Raw genomic sequence first — 20,743 nt, forward strand, 5'->3', positions numbered from 1 at the left:
ATATCCCAAGTTTTAGCTAAATTCTGACATTCATTAATTTATAACATTCACTGACTTCCTAGAATTATGAGCGCCTTTGCACCCCCAGACTTGTTTTAAGAAGTATAGGTAGCTGAACTGCAGAAAATGTTACAAATTTCTACCGTAAGACCATCTGTTTCTCAACAATCTCCTTTCCTATCTTATTTGCTACTTATCAAGTATTTTCTATTCCTATACTGTATAACAAAAGAATAGTCTAATAATTTGTTGCTATTTCTCCCTCCAGCAATTGTTTCCAAGTTTGGGTTTCAATTGAGATAATATCATGATGTATCTACATAATAATGGCAATAGTATTTCATATTAAGCCTCAGTACTATTATTGTTTTGAAAACACGATCCTCTACTTCTGCCTTTAAAAGCTGTTTTTTTTATAAAAAAAAGTAAGCTAAATGACAAAAATGGCTTTTGAAATGGCTGACGTTACAGCTGTAAAATAATGCCATCAATTTAAATATTTGTCAGAGTAGGAGTTATAATAAAAAGTGGTGAACAAAGGGGCTGCCATATGCTGCAATGGAATAGCTTCACTGTTTATTACCTGTTTTTAAAAAGAAAAGATGTTAAGGCACATCATTTTCTATTCAAATGTTCTTAGAACTGAAAAAACAATGACTTGCAATGAAACCAATTACCAATATATTTTGAGACTGTTGTTTTCAACTGAGTCCTCTTTTGCATAGCTGGTTTTCCTAATAAATAAACCAAAGTTATTGCAAAAGTATTTCCTAATCATTTTCTGAACATTGCACAAGGGTCAACTGAACATCTTCAACTGAAGACTGCATAACCCACTTCTTATTAAAAAAACAACCACAATTTTCTGGGTTACAAAGTAGATCAGAAACCTAATCTATTACCTTGAACAGGAGGGCTAGTCCTGCAAAAAGTTTTACTTATTTAGTTAGTTTTTATCGCAGATTGTTGACTGCACCATTCTAAGAGTTAGAATGAAGTCACTTGCAGACTACCTGTTTACTGGGCACTGATCCTGATTTGTTTGCACAAAGTTTGTGGGGAGGTTATATGATGTCGCCTCAACTACCTGTCTTCCCACACTTTCCCATGCATTCATTGCTGCAAATGTCTGTTTTTAATTTTTTAAAACAGGGTCTGTTGTGCAAGAGCCCAAATCTATTTTAAATGCACAACCTGAATTTGTGGTTATGCGTGGAATCCCACTAGCAAAAAGCAAGCCAGGAAGCACACTGAGATTCACATAGAGCTACAGTTTTTGCTTTCAGAGTAATTTATATAGGCAATTTATAGCACAGGATGCTTAAGATTGGCTGTTTCTATTGCCTTTATATGGCAAGCAAGGCACTATGCAGAAACAGTGGCTCTGTCTCGGTGGTTCAGCAGGTTTCCTACTAATGTCATCTCTTCCCACAAGCAGGATCTGAGCACACTAGAAAGATGGTGCAAAGCATAGGGTTGCTGTGCATATAACATACATTTAAAGCACATGGCTTCTGCCCCCTACCAAATTGTAGTTTGTTAAGGGTGCTGCGAATTGTAGCTCTGTGGTGGGTAAACTACAATTCCCACAATTCTGTGGGGGAAGCAATGTGCTTTAAATGCATGGTATGTATGCAGCCAGTTTTTCCAGACCAGCGGTTAACAGATCATTTAAATATGGCAAACAGGATACTGGAAACCAGTTTTGAGTTTTTTATGGATTTTCCATAGAAAGGATGAGGGGGAATATGGTCTAACAGTCTGATGCTATCAAAGTAACGTGGACGCTGTGAAAAACGTGCATGCATGAGCAGCAGCAATCCCTTATTAAATACGTGTCTTTAAGCATCCAGCGGCACTTAAGCCAGAGTATTACCAGCTCCATTTAAATGTTTTGTTGTTCGGGGGCTGTTAAAGCAAGAGATCAGGAGCTGGGAATGTACAATAGTTCCAAAACATAACTGTCAACGTTTCCCTTTTTTTAAAGGAAATTCCCTTATTCCGAATAGGATTCCTCGCAAGAAAATGGAAAAGTTGACAGCTATGGTTTAAGAACCAGCTATGCCAGGAGAAGTGCCGAACAGCTGAAAAACACCTTATTTTAATCATATTTTTGGGAAGGGGGGGCACAGCCCGCTTCTCCTGTGCATATTTGCGCACAAGCAATTCTAACTGAATAGGACTTACTCCCAGGAATGTATGCACTGCAGAAACAAAGTATTTCTGGAAATTATGTGGCAAGAATAAACTCCACTGCATGTAACGGTATCTACTCGCCTTGTGGGCGAGCAAAAACTCGCAGTGTCACGCAGCTCGAGCGCATTTCCTAGAAGAGGCTATTCCCTCTTAAACTTTTTAAACCAGCAACTTGCGCGGCGGAGGGCAAACGACGCGCATGCACTGTATAGCACAAAGTCAGCGAGCCGCTCCCAACTCTGCTGCGACCGCGATTCCCGGGCAGAGCCGGCCGGCCGCTCCGCGCATGCGCCGCGGGGCGCGGCTGGCGGAACGTCCGGCCTCCTTGCCAGCCGGCGGCTTCCCTCTGCCGGATGACGCGACGCGAGGAGCACGGCGCAGGCGCTCCTAAGGCGGCGGGAGCGCAGTGACGCCAACGCGCGTACTCGGAGGGAGGGGAGGAGGAAAAGCCGCCGACTCTTGGCCTATCAGGACCCGGCGGGTGCGCAGGCGCAGGGGAGAAGCGGCCGGAGCGCGGCTGTTGGGCCACCGATGCTGAAGTGATGGGTCGCTGAGGGGAGTTTTCTCTCACACGCCGCATCGGGAGGCCTCGCCCTCGGCAGCCCAGTCATGAATAGCTGACCCCCCCCCCTCATCCTTTTCACTCACTGAGAGGAACCAGGCCTCTGAGGCGGCGGCCTGGCGTGTTCCGCTCTTCCCGGGGCTTGAGCGGCGGGTGCGGCAGGGCCGCCCGCCTGCCTGCCCCCTGAGGCGCCGGCAGGATGAAGCTGGTGCGGAAGGACATCGAGAAGGACAACGCCGGGCAGGTGACGCTCATCCCCGAGGAGGCCGAGGACATGTGGCACGCCTACAACCTGCTTCAGGTCGGGGACAGCCTGCGGGCCTCCACCATCCGCAAGGTGCAGACGGAGTCGGCCACGGGCAGCGTGGGCAGCAACCGGGTGCGCACCACCCTGACGCTGTGCGTGGAGACCATCGACTTCGACTCGCAGGCGTGCCAGCTGCGCGTCAAGGGCACCAACATCCAGGAGAACGAGTACGTCAAGATGGGCGCCTACCACACCATCGAGCTGGAGCCCAACCGCCAGTTCACGCTGGCCAAGAAGCAGTGGGACAGCGTGGTCCTCGACAGGATCGAGCAGGCCTGCGACCCGGCCTGGAGCGCCGACGTGGCGGCCGTGGTGATGCAGGAAGGGCTGGCGCACGTCTGCCTGGTGACGCCCAGCATGACCCTGACTCGGGCCAAGGTGGAGGTGAACATCCCTCGGAAGCGGAAGGGCAGCTGCGCGCAGCACGACCGGGCGCTGGAGAGGTTCTACGAGCAGGTGGCGCAGGCCATCCAGCGCCACATCAACTTCGACGTGGTCAAGTGCGTGCTGGTGGCCAGCCCGGGCTTCGTGAGGGAGCAGTTCTGCGATTACATGTTCCAGCAGGCTGTGAAGACGGACAACAAGCTGTTGCTGGAGAACCGCTCCAAGTTTTTGCAGGTAAAGCTCAAGACAGCGTGCTCCGTTTAAGTTCAAGGGAGGGGTGATCGTTATTCGATAGTGGAATGGATTATATATATATATGGGCGGGTGTGCAAACATGGTTTGCCAGAACATGCAAAATATCATCACGTGTCTACATAGAACTAGGTGAATGCATCTAAGACAGTCACACACAAAAATGTTCACAGTACATTAATGGCCATCCTATAATATTCACTTGTTTTAAGTAATGGTAATAATAATAATAATAATAATAATAATAATAATAATAATAATAATAATTTATTTATACCCCGCCCATCTGGCTGAGTTTCCCCACTCACTCTGGGCGGCTCCCAATCAAGTGTTAAAAACAGTACAGCATTAAATAGTAAAAACTTCCCTAAGCAGGGCTGCCTTCAGATGTCTTAAAGATAGGATCCAAATCCTTTCACAAATGCTTATTCAGCCAACTTGGGCATCCTTTCACAAATGCTTATTCAGCCAACTTGGGCATCCCAAGTTCAATGCTGTGGGTTGGATGTGGATGCAGGCTTATCTGGGAGTAAGTACCATTGATTTAATGGGGCTCACTTCTGAACAGACATGCATTGGATTGGGCAATTATTTAAAGTAGACCTGTCAAGATAAATGTGACTTAATGTCCTTTGAAGACTTTCTTCCCATCCACTTGGGATAAGTATCTGTAAGACTGATGCTTTGAATCCCTTCCTCTGAAGGCTTCAGCCCTAAGCATGGTTACTTTTAGGTAAGTTGACTGGCTTTTGTGGAACTTATTTATGAAAAAAGCATGTTTAATATGGCTGATATACATCAGTTTCAGATGCCAGTCTAATACAATCTCATCTTGTTACTTTGGTTGCAGTCCTGTGTCCCTTTACCTGGGGATAAACACCATTAACCTTACTGAGACTTACTTTCTCAGTTGACATGTGTAAGATTGCACTGATAATCACTTCTCCAGACCTTTTCCTTTTTTGATGCCAGTTCCCTTGGAACTTGTATTTAGTGTACATTGGTTGAAATAACCAGAAAACTAGTTTGTGCCTAAAGCCCTGTCATGAATGATGTAAGGAGACCCACTCTTCAACATTTATTTGATACATAAATCTGTAATATTTATGCATGCTAATATAAGTTGCATTGCATTATTAGATTGCTCAGATTTATTAATTTCTGCTATGCAGTATTGTAATTGGTAAACTTAATATCTTTCAAACTGTATGCATGATCCTCTGGAAATTAATGTACTTGTAGGCTTACATGACAGAGCTGAAACTTTTGGTATAAGAAGTAATAAGATTAAAACAGCTTTAAAGCATGGCTGAATAAATACTGCTCAACAAAAAGAACAAAATCTTGTGGGTTGTATGTAAATCCATCAGAAGTATTATTTAACTTTACATGTAGCTTTTGGAAAGGAGAGGTGCAAGCATGCTTATAATGCCAATGAAACCTTCCCAAAATTTAAGATTCTTTAACTATATATGTGAAAGGAGAGTGACAGTATTAAATACCAGTTTTTTATTCTATATTTTAAAAATGCCTGCATGAGCATGAAATGTTTGAGCTTTTTGAGGCAAATTCTCATTCTAATGAAACTGTGTCCTATTGTGCTACTTGCACTTAATATGGAGGATGTGATTAAGAACTCTTCCTAGCGGGCCATAAAGTTTGTGAAGTAGTGTATGATCCTACATATGTTTACACAAAAGTTATCCTAGTCAATTAGACTTAAAACTAGTATGCTTAACATGGCAATCCTTTTGATGGTTGTAAAAAGTGAAATGCTCTGCAACAGTGTTGGAGAACCTGCCACCTTCCAGATATTTTTGAACTACCAGCATTGCCAGTGGTTAGCTTGTGATGGGAGTTGTAGTCTGGCAACATCTGAAGGGCTATGCATTCTCAACCCTTACTCTATGTGGTATGTGCATCACTGAAATTTGTTCAAAAAACCTTATTTGTAGGAAGTCACCAGTAGCACTGTTGTTTTTAACGTATCTAGCAAAACGAAGCATAGGGCATAGTTACAAATGGTAGGATGTAATCTCACAACTTTCCAGTAACTGAACATAAAAACCTCTTTGAATGATGTAAATAGTTATCATTATCGTCAGTCATCATGTCTCACCACAACAGGCAATCCTGTAACTTCAGGGGCTTTTGCATTCGATAATCTTTACCTGACTTGAAAACAATTCAAATTTAAGGAATTCAGTTTTCAAGAGAAATAAAAGTCATTATCAAAGTTGTTTCTTTTCTTTCTTTTTTATTCTAGGTACACTCTTCCTCTGGACATAAATATGCATTAAAAGAAGCTCTGTGTGACCCAGCTGTGACTAGTCGACTTGCTGATACTAAAGCAGCTGGTGAAGTCAAAGCCTTAGATGATTTCTACAAGATGCTACAACATGAGCCTGACCGGGCTTTTTATGGTCTCAAGCATGTGGAAAAAGCCAATGAAGCCATGGCTATTGATACCTTATTGATCAGTGATGAACTTTTTAGGCATCAGGATGTGGCTGCACGCAGTCGTTATGTCCGGCTAGTTGATAGTGTGCGTGACAACATGGGCACTGTTCGCATCTTCTCCAGTCTTCATGTGTCTGGGGAACAGCTTGGACAACTAACAGGTGTGGCTGCAATTCTGCGTTTTCCTGTTGCTGAGCTCTCTGATCAGGAAGAAGATTCCAGTTCTGAAGAAGATTGATGGTGTACTCATTCACCCTTCTCATGTAATGACTGCTTCAGCAGGGAAGGGGATGTCTTTGTCCCAAATATTTTATGCTTCTGTACCATGCCTTACCAAAAGGAAAAAAACAATGGGAAAACTATTTTTTTAAGTGACTGGTAAGGTGAGCATTTAGTGTGCTGCTCTAGAAAATTGCATATTTATACATTTTCCTTGTGTGAGTGGTAATGATTATGATAGTTCTCTCTTAGCAAAACTGGACTGACATAACTAATTTGAAAACATTGCTGGTGCTTTGTGGAACATGTGGAAAACCAATAAACTGAAACCATGAAAGAAGATAATGTTTTGCTTAAGTATTTTCTGTGTTGCACAATCACAAAAGTTTCTCTCCCCTCCCCCCTGTTATCATGGGAAATTGTTTAAATGCTAGGATGTTATAAATGATTATTGTTGAAGTGTTTATTAAGTTGAGATTGTGTGACATACTGTAACTGTAATTGTGTTTTATTCGTAATTTGTGTGTCTGAAAGATTGTGGCTGATTTTGCACAATCCTTTCAACTTACCACTGAGACGGGCACAAGCTACAGGCACTCACATGTAGCTGTTTTATTCCTTTCTTCACATGAGTGGCAAAACAAAGGTTAATGGCTTCCAAACAAGCCAGTATACAAAGCCACAATTTAAAATTGTTTGGAAGCCATTGATTCAAGTAACAGGAAGGTATGGGTAACTGGATTCCAGTTTTGTTTCCTAACGTACATGAACAGAGAAGTGAAGTGGGAGCAAAGGGGCTGGATATGGGTGCATGATGCTTGAGTATATATTGCTTATTAAGTTGTGATTTGATCATGCCAACACGGCCATTGATTTACTCTGCTGTTGAATTGAGAATTTTAGTTGCAACAAATAACTATTTTAAAAAATGAAAAGCAAAAATAATACTTGATTTATTAAAAAAGGATTTTAAGCAGAACTCCCATGGACACTGTTAATACATAAGGTGGGTCATGTGTGGCCTACCCATATTTTATTAAATACTGTTATTGCTGGGTTAATCATAACAATGGCACATTTCTCATGGCCACCTAGATCATAAAAGGCCGTTTTCATAGAATAGCGTAATCACTAAAAAGCTAAAACCTATGTTTTAATAAAATGTTGGCAACAAACTTATTTTGTGAGGATTTTACTAGTCTTGCTCATGTGTCCTATTAGTTTATTTTATTAGGAAGTAAGCACGGATTCAATAAGTGAACAGCTAAACAAAATCAGTGAAAGAATGAGCTGGGAGGTGGTTGGGTTGGGGGAACCAAGTCTTTGTTCCCTGTGTGCAGTCTACTGATCTAAGGCCTCAGTTCTAGGCACCTTTCTCTAAAGTTCCATTGAACTCTGTGGGCTTACTTGCAAGTCAACATACATAAGATTGGGCTGTTATTCAGGAATATTTTCTCCTCCTTGTGGGATTGGATTCTGCAATCCCAAAACTTAACGTGTGTGTCTAATCTTCTGGATTTGGGATTATAGTCTCTTTACTTGAACTCTAGTCCTAAAACCACCAGAGGAATACTGATAGCCATTTCCCTCTCTAAACTGGGTTCATTTCAATATTCCTACAGTATTCAGTACTTTCAAGGACTAATTAGTGTTTTTTTATGAGAGATGAAAACTTTTACAACACACAGGTAGCCTCTTTGGACTAGAACAATGTTTACCTTGTGCTAGGTGAGTTTTCACCAACCTGGCAATTTCCAGATGTTTGGGATTACAACTTCCATTAGCCCCAACCACCCTCAGTTCGGTAAAGACTGGGCTAGATTATAAAGAAGGATGTTGCTGTGCCAAGTCCATGATATTTGTATTTAGCTATATTATTTATATCACTTAGCAATTGCTGAGGTCTTAAGTTAGTCATAAGTACTGATTTCAGTAGGCCTACTCTGAATTTGACATAGTTGATTCCTGTAACTCGTGAATGTTATTGCAGTTAATGATCAATTAACATACTAGTGTTTTAAATGAAATATCTAAATGCAAGACCACATGCAGGCTATGCTAGTTGCATTAACATGACAAGATGGTTGAGATACAGCTAGAAAGGATAAAAACAGTATGTAAAATCTCTCCCTAACATTTTGCACAAAACAGGTATTTTCTAAATATTCCCAAATCTTTTTTACTTTGATTTTGGGGGAAGGAGTTTTGGGTTAAGAAAAAGTCTAACTTAACAAGGCTGCTTTTTGTGGCCCTTTTAATAATTAATTTAATAACCTGTCATTGAGGAAATTCTTAATGAATTTACACTCTGGTACATTTATTCTTTGATGTATTCATGCTTTGATGTATTCTGTATTTATTAAAACGTATTTACTGCAAGTAGTTGGATATGTGGAAGGTGGTGTAGGCCACAATCCAATGCACACAGGAAGGAGAGTGGTCTCCATGGAAGAAACCCTTGCATGGATTAAATTTATGATTGATTTTTATTTATTTATTTTGCAAAAGCACTGTTAGATAACTGTCCTTAACCTCCGCTTTATCTCTTTGATAGTTATCCATTTATTGTTGAGGCGTATACTTGTATCAGTTTCTCACAACAGTTTTTCAGATAGTTCCTTCCCTTATTTATTGCACTTGACCACCTTGCTTTTAAGGAGCTCAAGACAATGTCTCATAATTTTTCTCTGCTCCTCCCAACCTTTATACAGTGGTACCTCAGGTTAAGTACTTACCGTATTTTTTGCACCATAACACTCACTTTTTTCCTCCTAAAAAGTAAGGGGAAATGTCTGTGCGTGTTATGGAGGGAAGGCCTACGGGTGGCATGCCTACGGATTTTCCTCCTCTAAAAACTACGTGCGTGTTATGGTCGGGTGCGTGTTATAGAGCAAAAAATACGGTAATTCATTCCGGAGGTCCGTACTTAACCTGAGACTGTTCTTAACCTGAGGTACCACTTTAGCTAATGGGGCCTCCTGCTGCCACTGCGCCGCCGGAGCACGATTTCTGTTCTCATCCTGAAGCAAAGTTCTTAACCCGAGGTACTATTTCTGGGTTAGCGGAGTCTGTAGCCTGAAGCATCTGTAACCCAAGGTACCACTGTATACGGTACCTTTAACAGCTCTGTCATACAGTGTCTACCACCTTCATGCCTTCCATCATCCTTGACTATTGACCATCCTGGTGGGACCTGATAGGAGTTTTGGTCCAAAACATTTGGAGGGCCACAGGTTGGGGAAGGCTGGTATAGGTCAATAGAGTGGTGAATATTCAGCTAACTTCATTGCAGAAAAGCTTTCTTCACTGGCTTATACTGTTATTTGCACTTCTCACTGCTCACCAGTGCTTTGTTAAACTGATAAATGTAATAAATCAAGGCTTTGTATCTTTTCCCAAGCTGAGAAAACTGGGAGACTTTTTTGTGGGGGGCAATAAAGCTCAAGAAAATGGAACTCAATTAACGGTATACCAAGGCAGTATGACCTAGTGCCTTTTACCAGTTGCTTGACACCACAGGAGGGGAGTGTGCTCTTGTGCTCTGTTTCTGCCTGCAGGTTTGCCCCAGGCATCCGTTCAGTAACTGTGAAGATAGGAGGCTGTACTACACAGGCTACTGGGTTTATGCAACAGACTCTTAGGTTGAGATGAATTAGAATTAAGGTGCCCTGGGTTTTGAATTCCCATTATTTGCTGAATTTGAACAAAGCCTAGTGTTGGATCTGAACAACTGTTAATTATAAAATCTGAGTCATCTGCAAGATCCTTAGCTCTGTTTTGCTCTAGTAGACAGTTGTCTACTTTTTTTACAAACAGCATTCTATTTCTTTTGTATAGTTTACTGGAAATTCTCCAGAATCTTAGTTTATTATTCTGCAAAGGTTAAAGATTAAGGCAGAGAAGCTCAAACAAAAGTTCTTTTATGGTCTGTAGGGGGGGGGGGGAATTGGCAGATTTGAATTCTGAGCTAGAAAACTGAAAGATTTGTATAAGGTTTTATGTGAAATACTGGTATTTAGTCACAAATGAAATTAATTGCCGTATGAATTTCAGTTGCAGCATTTTGAGAGAGTGGGTGTGGCGTTTGCCCTTCTAGGTGTGTGACATCATACTGGGTTCATAAGGAAAGGGTTAACTTATTGTAAAATGACTAACCAATGGGAACCCCAGGGGGCAGAGTTAACAGGTATAAATTTTAAGCACAGAGGGTTTTTGGAGGAGTTAGCGTTAGGGTGGTAGAGAAGACTCGATGGCCCTTGTGGTCTCTTCCAACTCTAGGATTCTATGATTCTATGATTCTAAGACAGTCTGGAGTTAGAAGAGACAGAGAAGATAAGTCTGTGGGTTGGGCTAGTCTGGTGTAAGTGAGTGAGAGAGTTTGTTAAGAGGAGTCAGTCAGACAGTTGAGATAATCAGTCACTAGGAATTAGGAAGGTATAGGCCAGCGCCTGCCAACCTAGCAGTTCGAAAGCACCCCCGGGTGCAAGTAGATAAATAGGTACCGCTTACCAGCGGGAAGGTAAACGGCGTTCCGTGTGCTGCGCTGGCTCGCCAGATGCAGCTTTGTCACGCTGGCCACGTGACCCGGAAGTGTCTCCGGACAGCGCTGGCCCCCGGCCTATAGATGTGAGATGGGCGCACAAACCCCAGAGTCTGTCAAGACTGGCCCGCTCGGGCAGGGGTACCTTTACCTTTACCTTTTTAGGCCAGTAAATTATTATTATTATTATTATTATTATTTATTTATTTATACCCCGCCCATCTGGCTGAGTTTCCCCAGCCACTCTGGGCGGCTTCCAATCAAATGTTAAAAACAATATAGCATTAAATATTAAAAACTTCCCTAAACAGGGCTGCCTTCAGATGTCTTTTAAAAAGAAGATAGCTGCTTATTTCCTTCACATCTGAAGGGAGGGCGTTCCACAGGGCGGGCGCCACCACTGAGAAGGCCCTCTGTCTGGTTCCCTGTAACCTCCCTTCTCCCAATGAGTGAACCGCCAGAAGGCCCTCGGCGCTGGATCTCAGTGTCCGGGCTGAACGATGGGGGTGGAGACGCTCCTTCAGGTCCTAAACTAAAGTTAAGATACTGACAGGAATATTACCTGAGAAACCATAAACTTGTTAATGTTTGTAAAATAAACTTGGTTTTTTGGTTCACTTTTAACAACTGACTGGACTCCGTGTTTTACCAGAGAGTAACTGGTTGGTGGCAGCGGGGAAGCGAGCACAGTGGTGGCACAGGGATCAATAGACCGTTAAGCGTCCGGGGACCCTGTGTGATCGCCACAGTGGGGGGTACAAGAGCTCTGAAAAATGCACATATTCTGTATGTGATGTACATTTTGCTGGAGGAAAGCTGGGGTTAGAGTAATATGTGACAACCCAGAAATGCTTGCTGTTGCATTATTCTTGCATGTTGAGCATCCCCCCGGGAACTGCAGTGTGCTGTGAAGTTGATTGTATCAGTGGTGCAGTTAAGGACTGGAAGAAGTCAATGAAAGAATTAATGGTTTCAGTGTTTAGGAGATGTCTGGATGCCAGGTGTAACAATGGAGGAGTAGATTTAGTGTACAAGAGAAGGCCAGAGCTCAGTAGTACAGTATCTGTTACACATGCACAAAGTCCCAGGTTCAATCCCTAGCATTTCCAGGTAGGGCTAGGAATGTCCTGTTTTCAACTGAGTACCGTCCGTATTTTTCACTCTATAGGACGCACCAGACCATAGGAGGGGGAGAACGGGGGAAAACATTCTCCCCCTGTCTGCTCAGCGCCCCTTCAGCGAAGCGGCAGGAGAAACAGAGCCCCTTCCATTTCTCCTCCCGCTTCACTGAAGGGGCGCTGCACAGCTCTCCCTCTCTGCTGAAGCCAGGAGAGTCTTGCTCTCCCGGCTTCAGCAAAAGGTACCTGAAGCCTTCGGAGCGCAGCGCGAGTTCCCGCTGCGCTCCAGAGGCTTCAGGCGGCCATCCCTGAAGCCTGGAGAGCAAGAGGGGTCGGTGCGCACCGACCCCTCTCGCTCTCCAGGCTTCAGCAAAAGCAACGCGAAGCCAAGGAGCGCGGAAGGAGCTCTCCCTCTGCGCTCCGGAGGCTTCGCGTTGCTATCGCTGAAGCCAAGGAGCCTGCATTCGCTCCATAGGACGCACACACATTTCCCCTTAATTTTTGGAGGGGGGAAAGTGTGTCCTATAGAGCGAAAAATACGGTAGTTGCATCGAGCTACTGCAAGCAACACTGGACCAATTCATTACTGTTGCTAAAAAATAAAAATCCTGCAAATGTCCCTGGGTGGACACACTGTTGCCCAACTGACAATTGCAGACGGCTCTATCTTTTATCCCTGGGAACAATAGTTTTTCAGTATGAAGCAGGAAATTCCCTATCCAGGCACGGAGATAGGGTCCTCCCCCTTTTTTATATCATTGTCTTTGCCCTTCAGGTTGCTCAAATCCATTGCCTCCTCTCACCCTTTTGACAGTTCCCCATGTGGTGTCTCAACATCTCATGCCATTAAGTTCTTATGCAGCTGTTTTGGGAGCTCTACCCCAAGGGGATTTCTTCCAATATATGTGTGTGTATTTCTCAACACCTTGAGAATACCCCGAATTTGCCGATGCTTCCCTCTTGTTTTGGCTGCATAAGCATTGGTGCTTGGGGAAAATTAATTGGCAATAATATATAAGTAACAAGAAGAGACTTCACTTTTTCAGTGGCTTTTTCTCTCTCATGACAATAGTTTTCTTTGCATTCAGGTTTTTACTTCTACAGCCTTCTAGCGGGCTGCCACCTCAAGGTATTTTGTTAGAGAATACAGTAAATAACACAGCAGTGTGATTCATTTTCCTTTTATTTATTGGTCAAAAGAGCAGAGCCAACAAAACGTCTCTTCCTCTCTCCTTTACTGACAATAACTTTTAAAACTACTTTTTTGCTATTTTCTGGGGATCATAAGAGCACTAATGGAAACAACGAGACTTTTACAAGCAATAATTCTGTTCTTTTTATCCACTTCAACTACTGTAAAAGGCACTGAAAAGCTTGATCATGGCCTCATAAAATGCATTGTGAATCCTAGCATCACTTAATTATCAACAACTTTTTATGAGATGCACTCTTCTTCTCCAGAGAACATAACCCACAAGAAACACCTTCATTACCAGGCCCATTAAAAGGAAAGGGAGGAGCAAAATAAACGTGATCATGCTCCTTTTGCATCTCTTCATTTTATTTTGGCTTACATAAGACGGGGCCCTTTGACTCTTAGCCTTTACTTGGAGATCCTGTAGTCCTCTAGAAGTTTTGCACTACAACCCCAGAGAGCCAGTGTGGTGTCGTGGTTAAGAGTGGTAGTCTTGTAATCTGGGGAACCGGGTTCGCTTCCCCGCTCCTCCACATGCAGCTGCTGGGTGACCTTGGGCTAGTCACACCTCACTGAAGTCTCTCAGCCTCATTCACCTCACAGAGTGTTTGTTGTGGGGGAGGAAGGGAAAGGAGAATGTTAGCCGCTTTGAGACTCCTTCGGGTAGTGATAAAGCGGGGTATCAAATCCAAACTCTTCGTCAGCAAGGCCATTGTTTGAAGATTGTAAGCGTTGCCGTCCGAAACATGTGGAGTGCACCCGGTTGAGGAAGGTAGCCACTGAAGAACAGAGTCTGTTGTTTAGATAAAACACCATGTTTGGCAGTGTGGTCTTACTTTGTTCCACTTGAATCAATCCTTGGAAACCTATGAAGCTGAGCTTCTCCCATCAAGCCCCTTCCCGCCCCAGCCTCATGCTGTTTTCCCACTGGGTAAATGAAGCGCTGGGCTTTTGGAAAGGCATATAAGGGCTCTGATGGTCCTTCATCGTCCTTTCCAAAGCCTAGTTAGTGCTTTCCCAGCTTTGAGGAGGAGGTAGAAAAGTTCAAGGACTCAGACATGAGCCTCACGCCTTCCCAAAACCCAGTGCCCTCACTTAGCCAGCTTTGGGAAGACAGCATGAAGGTTGGTGCGGACACCAAATTTTGGACTCACTTCCTCCCTTCCGACACGACAAGGCAGTGTGCAGCCCACAGGTTCCATGTTGAAATACTCTTGCGACCCACTTGGTATGCAATGTTGGACCGCCCTGGTCTAGCCACTCGATAAAACTGGCCATAGGTTGTCAGAAAGGCAGAGTAATCACATTTGCACATACACTGAACACACCATGTGTCATCTAGTTCCATATCTTTCTCTTATAGTGGCCAGCTGTGACTATGATGACTGTGGGAAGCCGCCAAGCAGGACATGAGCACAACAGCCCCCTCTCTACTTGTAATTCCCAGGAACTGGTGTTCAGGCATTGACCCCAACAGTGGAGTCACGGTGATTCATATTCTTTCCCCTACATTTTTCTTTTCTTTTACACAGTGCTGCTGCATCTTGTTCTGTCGTTCAATGTTGATGTGAAAGATACAATGACCTTCAGTGGCCCAGTGGAAGATATGTTTGGATACACTGTTCAGCAGTTTGAAAATGAAGAAGGAAAATGGTAAGTTTTGTTTTTTTGGGATTCTTCCCCTGCCAGAAAAACATACACACACATACATAAACACAAACCTTTCTCACCTATGTTTTACTCTGGGAACTTAGCTCTGCATATTATTTGTTCTGTGCAACTGATCACATTTATTTTATTTTATTTAACCTATTTATACACTGTTCTTCATCTGAGCAAAACCAGAGCTGTTAACAGTATGCAAACGTAAAACAATAGCCCCACACATATTAAAATATTTAAAGCCACATTAAAATTACTTCCATTGTGACACAATATATATATATAGGAAGCTAAGGAGTTGCAGTCCAGAAATATCTTCAAGACCACGGATGCCCTGTTCCTGCTTTATAGGGAACAACAGTAAAATTACCTGCTATATTGAAAAGATGACAGGCTCTTTTTTTGGTTTTTCAGGGTGCTTATTGGTTCTCCTTTAGCTGGCCAACCTCAGAAGAAAACAGGTGATGTTTATAAATGCCCTGTGGGACAGGGCCATGGTTTGCCATGTGTAAAACTAAACTTACCAGGTAAGAAAGTGGCTGGCAGAAATTTGGAGTAGATCCAACATAGGAATGTTTAAGACCTTGTCTGTATTTTCTTTGTAATTCTCTGCATCATCGTAGGGTTGCATCACATATGGCATTCTTCCTCAATCTATATTTATCTATGGAAAATATTCTCATGTGCATCACTACATGTAAAATATGATGTGAATGTTTCTTCTCTCATGCAGGCCCATGTTTGTTTTTAAGGCCGGTTTGCACCTTGTCATTTTCCCATACCCATGCAGATTACCTGACGTTGTGAAAAAGTACAAAGCAAGGCAGTATATGGGACGAACCAGAGCAATTTGTGGAATGGGGTAGCTTGGGGATAAATGCAGCTGATATCACAGAGGAACAGCTCCATGATGCTGCAGTGTTAAAACTAATGCGCCTCCTTACAGTCAAGCACCTGAATGCAATAGTGTGGAGAAAAATAAGCAGGCCTTGAACTAGTCTCTATGAGATACACACAATATAAACAAGACATTTTGTGGTTTATGCATTTTGCTCTCCCTTTGTTAGATCCCTCCTTTTGTTACTGTAAACAACATGCTAAACCTTGGCTTAATACTGCACACAACTGCTGAAACAAGCCTGAGCAAAGCTTTGGGCTTGTGTGTTCCCCTTACTTCTCACGGGCAGCTGGGAGAAGCACTTTGGCAAAGTTTAGTTTCAGTTTTTGCAGAATCCTGATGAAGTTCAGTGAAAACAGAACAGTGAAAGTTCTCGCTTAATACTAACGGGCAGGGAGTTTCAGAGTGACACCATACTAAAAGATTGATTCCCTGCAAGTGCAGAAAGAATATTACAGTGGTGCCTCGCAAGACGAAATTAATTCGTTCCGTGAGTTTTGTCATCTTGTGATTTTTTTCATCTTGCGAAGCACGGTGTCGGGAAAGTTTTGGAAAAGCTTCAAAAATCACCAAAGTCTTTAAAAACCTCAAAAAAGGCTACCACACCGCGTTCTATGAGTTGCTCCTCGAAGTCAAGTCGCAACTGTATTAACGGTGTTAAGAAAAAGGAAACAAACTTGCAAGACGTTTCCGTCTTGCGAAGCAAGCCCATAGGGAAAATCGTCTTGCGAAGCAGCTCAAAAAACAAAAAACCCTTTCGTCTGGCGAGTTTTTTGTCTTGCGAGGCATTCGTCTTGCGAGGTACCACTGTATATGGAAGTTGTAAAAGTGCCACTTCAACATATCAGATCAGTCCAGTGGGTACGTATGATGTAAGGTGATCTTTTAAGTAAACTAGTCCTAAACTGTTAAGGGATTTATATACAAATAGTAACACCTTGCTTTTGGCCTGGTAACAAATCAGCAGTCAATGCAGATCTTTGCATAGAAGTGTAATATGCTCTGTGTCCTGTTGACAGTCCTGCTGCACCATTCTGTACTAACTGCTTTGGCTGCTCTCTGCCTTTCTTCCAGAGTGTGAAAAACGTTTAGCTATCAGGCAGGCCTCTTAGTTTTAAAATCATGCATTAAATTCCTGCCTGTTTCTTTTCTGGAACATTTGCAAAGCTGTTGACAGTCCTGACTTCACAGGACTTTTATGACTGCACAGTTATACATAAAAGCAGGAACAAGTGATTTGGGGTTATTTTTTTAAAAAAAACTTTTTGACACCTTTATACATACCTGGCTCTAGAGTGAAATCTGAATCAACTCTTGAAGAGGCTCAAGAGGCAGAATGTTTACTATGCTTTCAGACTGCTCCTGCCAAAGTGCCTGGTATGGGGTGCCAATCAACTAATTCTTACTAAGTCCTACTCTTAATTTTAATGATCATGACTACGGTAAGTTTGGTTCATTTCAATGGGTCTACTTGAGTATAATGTCGTTGAGTCCAAGCCATATGACAGCCAGATAGTTGCATAATATATGTGGGCTCAGCACAGGCTGATCATCTTAGAAATACGAATTTATTCTATCCAGAGCTGAAATCAAAGCTCTGGCTCTCCATCCCAGATTCCATTAGCCTGGAGGCTGTTTTCTCCTGGAGATAATGTCATTAGCACACCACCCTCTTCCGTGGATTGAGAACAAAGACTCATACAAAATGGATCTCACAGATTAACATGTGCATAGGACTGAAATTCAGTCTTTTTCATGTGATTTAAGTTAAACACCTTGTGTCAGAGCAGCAGAGATACATTAAGTCAATAATTAACCTGTTAGGCGCTCTGAGAGATTTTGTTTAGCTCATTAGATGTTTCCATATTATCCCTCTAACAGTACACATACAGAGTTACAGTGGTACCTCTGGTTACAAACTTAATTCGTTCTGGAGGTCTGTTCTTAACCTGAAACGGTTCTTAACCTGAGGTATCACTTTAGCTAATGGGGCTTCCCACTGTCGCCACGCCGCTGCTACGCAATTTCTGTTCTCATCCTGAGGTAAAGTTCGAAGTACTACGTCCGGGTTAGCGGAGTCTGTAACCTGAAGTGTTTGTAACCCGAGGTACCACTGTATTTTCCATTTCAACGTACAATTAAACAATTTTACTTAAGTGTGTCCCTTCATGTGTCAACTTACTAATAGGGGGACTGGTGTAAATTCTAATACATTTCCTGTCCAATAACTATTTCACCTTTCTACCCATTGAACTGTCACAAATGCTGCTGATCTTTTAATATCCTATCAAATAATTTAGTAGTTTTACAAGAGAGGAGTTGGAAAGGTTTGATTTGTTCTCATTTGTAATTTATGTGAATGCTTGTCTCCTGCTGTCACTGCATTGCTGTTTTGACATCCTCTTTGAGGATCAAGAAAACTATGTGAAGCAGTGTCCCAGACAAAGTTTCTGGGATGAGAGCCAGGCCTTTGACTTGTTCATCAGAATCTGAATCAAGAGGGAGGAGGAAGGGAAACAGAAAAAGGCTGTGTTTTATATATAAAAGGTTGGGTGTTTTAGTTTAGAGAAACTGCTACATGATTTAACATCTTGCTTGCACGTTTCCACATATTTTACATTTCTGATCTATTTATAGATGACATCTCCATTCCTCACGTTGCGGAAGTAAAGGAGAACATGACCCTTGGAACAACTTTAGTGACTAACCCAAATGGAGGATTTCTGGTGAATGAATAAAGTATTTTAAGGAAACAAGTGACCAGCAGCCTTATTCCCACCATTGCTTGGCAATTCTGAGCGGGGGGAAATCAGGGCAGTTTTGAAATCAGTGCAGTTTTGAAATGTTCAGTCTGCCATATTGATTCAAAATGGTGTCCAACTGTATAGACGTATAGATGAAAATCTACTCCTTGAACCTACAGACAAAACCTTGTTACAGTATCTTAAGAAGTACCCAAATGCACCACAACCACAAAACTGCTTTCCAAAATATTTCGTAGATGTGTTTACATAATGGCTTGGACCAGCAGAATCCTTCTATTAATGGAGGGAGTCATTCAGCTTAAAGAAATGTCCCTTCTCTTTGCAGCATGGGCTTGGATCCAATAGAGTTTCTGCAAAAAAAGTATTGGAAAGAAGCAATACTCTCTTCCCCCTGACCCCTTTGTCGCCTCTGGGTGGTCCCCCAGCCCAGGGTTGATTGTGTGGTACAAATTTGTTTCCTTGTGCATATTAATGTTGGCACTAAGCTAGCCTAGCAGGTCTATTGACTTCAGTGGGTCAGTCTTGAGTATGAGTGAGGCAGATACAACTCAAAGCATGGAACATCTGTTTCTTACAAGTTGAGGTCCAAATTACAAGAGGGTTCCAAATTTTGTATATATTTTTTAAAAATTAATTTTATTTTCACAAATTGTTATGGGGAACAGATCTGGTTCATGGGTCGTCTATCAGCCAGTCCAGCTGTAGTTAAGGTCATCTCTGCCTGACAATTACCTTTATTTTATGTTTTCATATACCACTTTTCATCACCAAAAGAACTCAAAGTGGTTCACATAAGGATATATAAATCATAACACTGAAGCAACGACATGATCCTTAATGTGGCATCATGTGTTTTATGCTGCCATTTTGTGATATCCCCAGACCTTGAATTATTATGAAGTAAGCTGACTTGTTTAAACTGTAACCTTTTTCTCCTTTACTTAAGGCATGTGGGCCTCTTTATGCTTACAAATGTGGGCGCTTACATTACACCACTGGTATCTGCTCCAATGTCAGCTCCACTTTTGAGGTTGTAAACTCCATCGCCCCATCTGTACAAGGTATGTATATGAGAGCGCTGCTCTTCTACGTGCTGAAATTATTGAGCACCGAGTGAGACAAACGTATACACAGAAGCATACCAAAAGGCAGAAACTATTTTTCAAGGCCACCAGCATTACCAAGTTAAGTAAATGTTATCGTTGTCTGTATATTACCTAACTGCTTGCTGCTTCTGGCTGCTGCTTAGCATAAACAGAGTTTGGGATGCTATGTCATGAGCAAAGATCAGGCTAAAAATAATCTTTATGTAGTCACAGCGAACGGAGTGCCTCTTTAGATTAAGAAGACAAATGCCCTCATAAACTTGTTTTGTTGACTATTGTTTGATATCTGGAGTGCGAGAGGTCCTGCTCAAGTTTAGATCCCAGAAAAAAACTCCCTCGAAAACAAGGGGCAGTGTCTAACTCACTTGTTCCATCAGTTCAAAGATTTCTGCTTGCGAAATGGAACTTCCACTGCCTCTCCTACCCCCATGTGTCCCCTAAATCTTTTCTGGGGTTTCCCCCAGTCCCCTAGGGAAGATTTGGGGAGGGTGCAGGAGCAAAAGGAGACAGTAAGTTCTGTTGCAGAAGTAGCAATCCTTGTGCTTACAGAACAAATTGGTTCTGATGCAATTGTGTGCATTTGGGTGATCGGAAGGTCGGCGGTTCAAATCCCTGCAATGGAGTGAGCTCCCGTTGCTCTGTCCCAGCTCCTGCCAACCTAGCAGTTCGAAAGCACACCAGTGCAAGTAGATAAATAGGTACCACTGTGGCAGGAAGGTAAACGGTGTTTCTGTGTGCTCTGATTTCTGTTTTGGTGTTCCCTTGCACCAGAAGCAGCTTAGTTATGCTGGCCATATGACCCAGAAAGCTGTCTGTGGACAAACACTGGCTCCCTTGGCCTGAAAGTGAGATGAGTGCCGCAACCCCATAGCCGCTCTTGACTGGACTTAACTGTCCAGGGGTCTTTTACCTTTACATTAGCTACCAGTAGTAGTAGTAGTAGTAGTAGTACCCACCTTTTCCCTTGACAGTAGTCCATAGAAAGACATGTGATTCTATCTAGAAAGCTGGACTAGATGGCAAATACATATTTTCAGCTGCTAGAACTTACCCATCATGAAACATCATGGCTATTTTTC

The 20,743-nt window shown here is 42.6% G+C and overlaps 2 protein-coding genes and 1 long non-coding RNA gene across 3 annotated transcripts in view; 2 read left to right on the forward strand and 1 right to left on the reverse strand.

Moving 5' to 3' along the window:
* Positions 1-20,743, forward strand: part of ITGA1 (integrin subunit alpha 1) — a 71,604-nt gene that overhangs the window by 3,978 nt on the left and 46,883 nt on the right. Inside the window, exons 2-5 of the mRNA XM_082241808.1 lie at positions 14,766-14,886; positions 15,310-15,422; positions 18,431-18,519; positions 19,505-19,619. Of these exons, the coding sequence (XP_082097934.1) occupies positions 14,766-14,886; positions 15,310-15,422; positions 18,431-18,519; positions 19,505-19,619 (438 nt within the window). The remainder of the gene's footprint in view (positions 1-14,765; positions 14,887-15,309; positions 15,423-18,430; positions 18,520-19,504; positions 19,620-20,743) is intronic.
* PELO (pelota mRNA surveillance and ribosome rescue factor) lies at positions 2,635-7,555 on the forward strand. The gene is made up of 2 exons (XM_082242156.1): positions 2,635-3,683; positions 5,968-7,555. Exons 1-2 carry the CDS (start codon positions 2,958-2,960, stop codon positions 6,397-6,399), a joined length of 1,158 nt encoding a protein of 385 aa, XP_082098282.1. The 5' UTR covers positions 2,635-2,957; the 3' UTR covers positions 6,400-7,555.
* On the reverse strand, positions 6,903-10,620 carry LOC309514297. The gene is made up of 2 exons (XR_014211898.1): positions 9,282-10,620; positions 6,903-9,110 (listed from the first exon to the last, which is right to left on the reverse strand). It is a non-coding gene; the product is annotated as an uncharacterized lncRNA (long non-coding RNA).

Source organism: Podarcis vaucheri (assembly GCF_965113315.1).
Source record: "Podarcis vaucheri genome assembly, chromosome: 11".
Classification (NCBI taxonomy): domain Eukaryota; kingdom Metazoa; phylum Chordata; class Lepidosauria; order Squamata; family Lacertidae; genus Podarcis; species Podarcis vaucheri.

What these genes read in the sequence shown, in the direction of transcription:
- PELO (XM_082242156.1), top strand. Translation starts at nt 2,958, where the DNA reads ATGAAGCTGGTGCGGAAGGACATCGAGAAGGACAACGCCGGGCAGGTG. An exon ending in ACCGCTCCAAGTTTTTGCAG is followed by an intron (nt 3,684 to 5,967) that starts GTAAAGCTCAAG and finishes TTTTTATTCTAG; the next exon opens with GTACACTCTTCCTCTGGACA.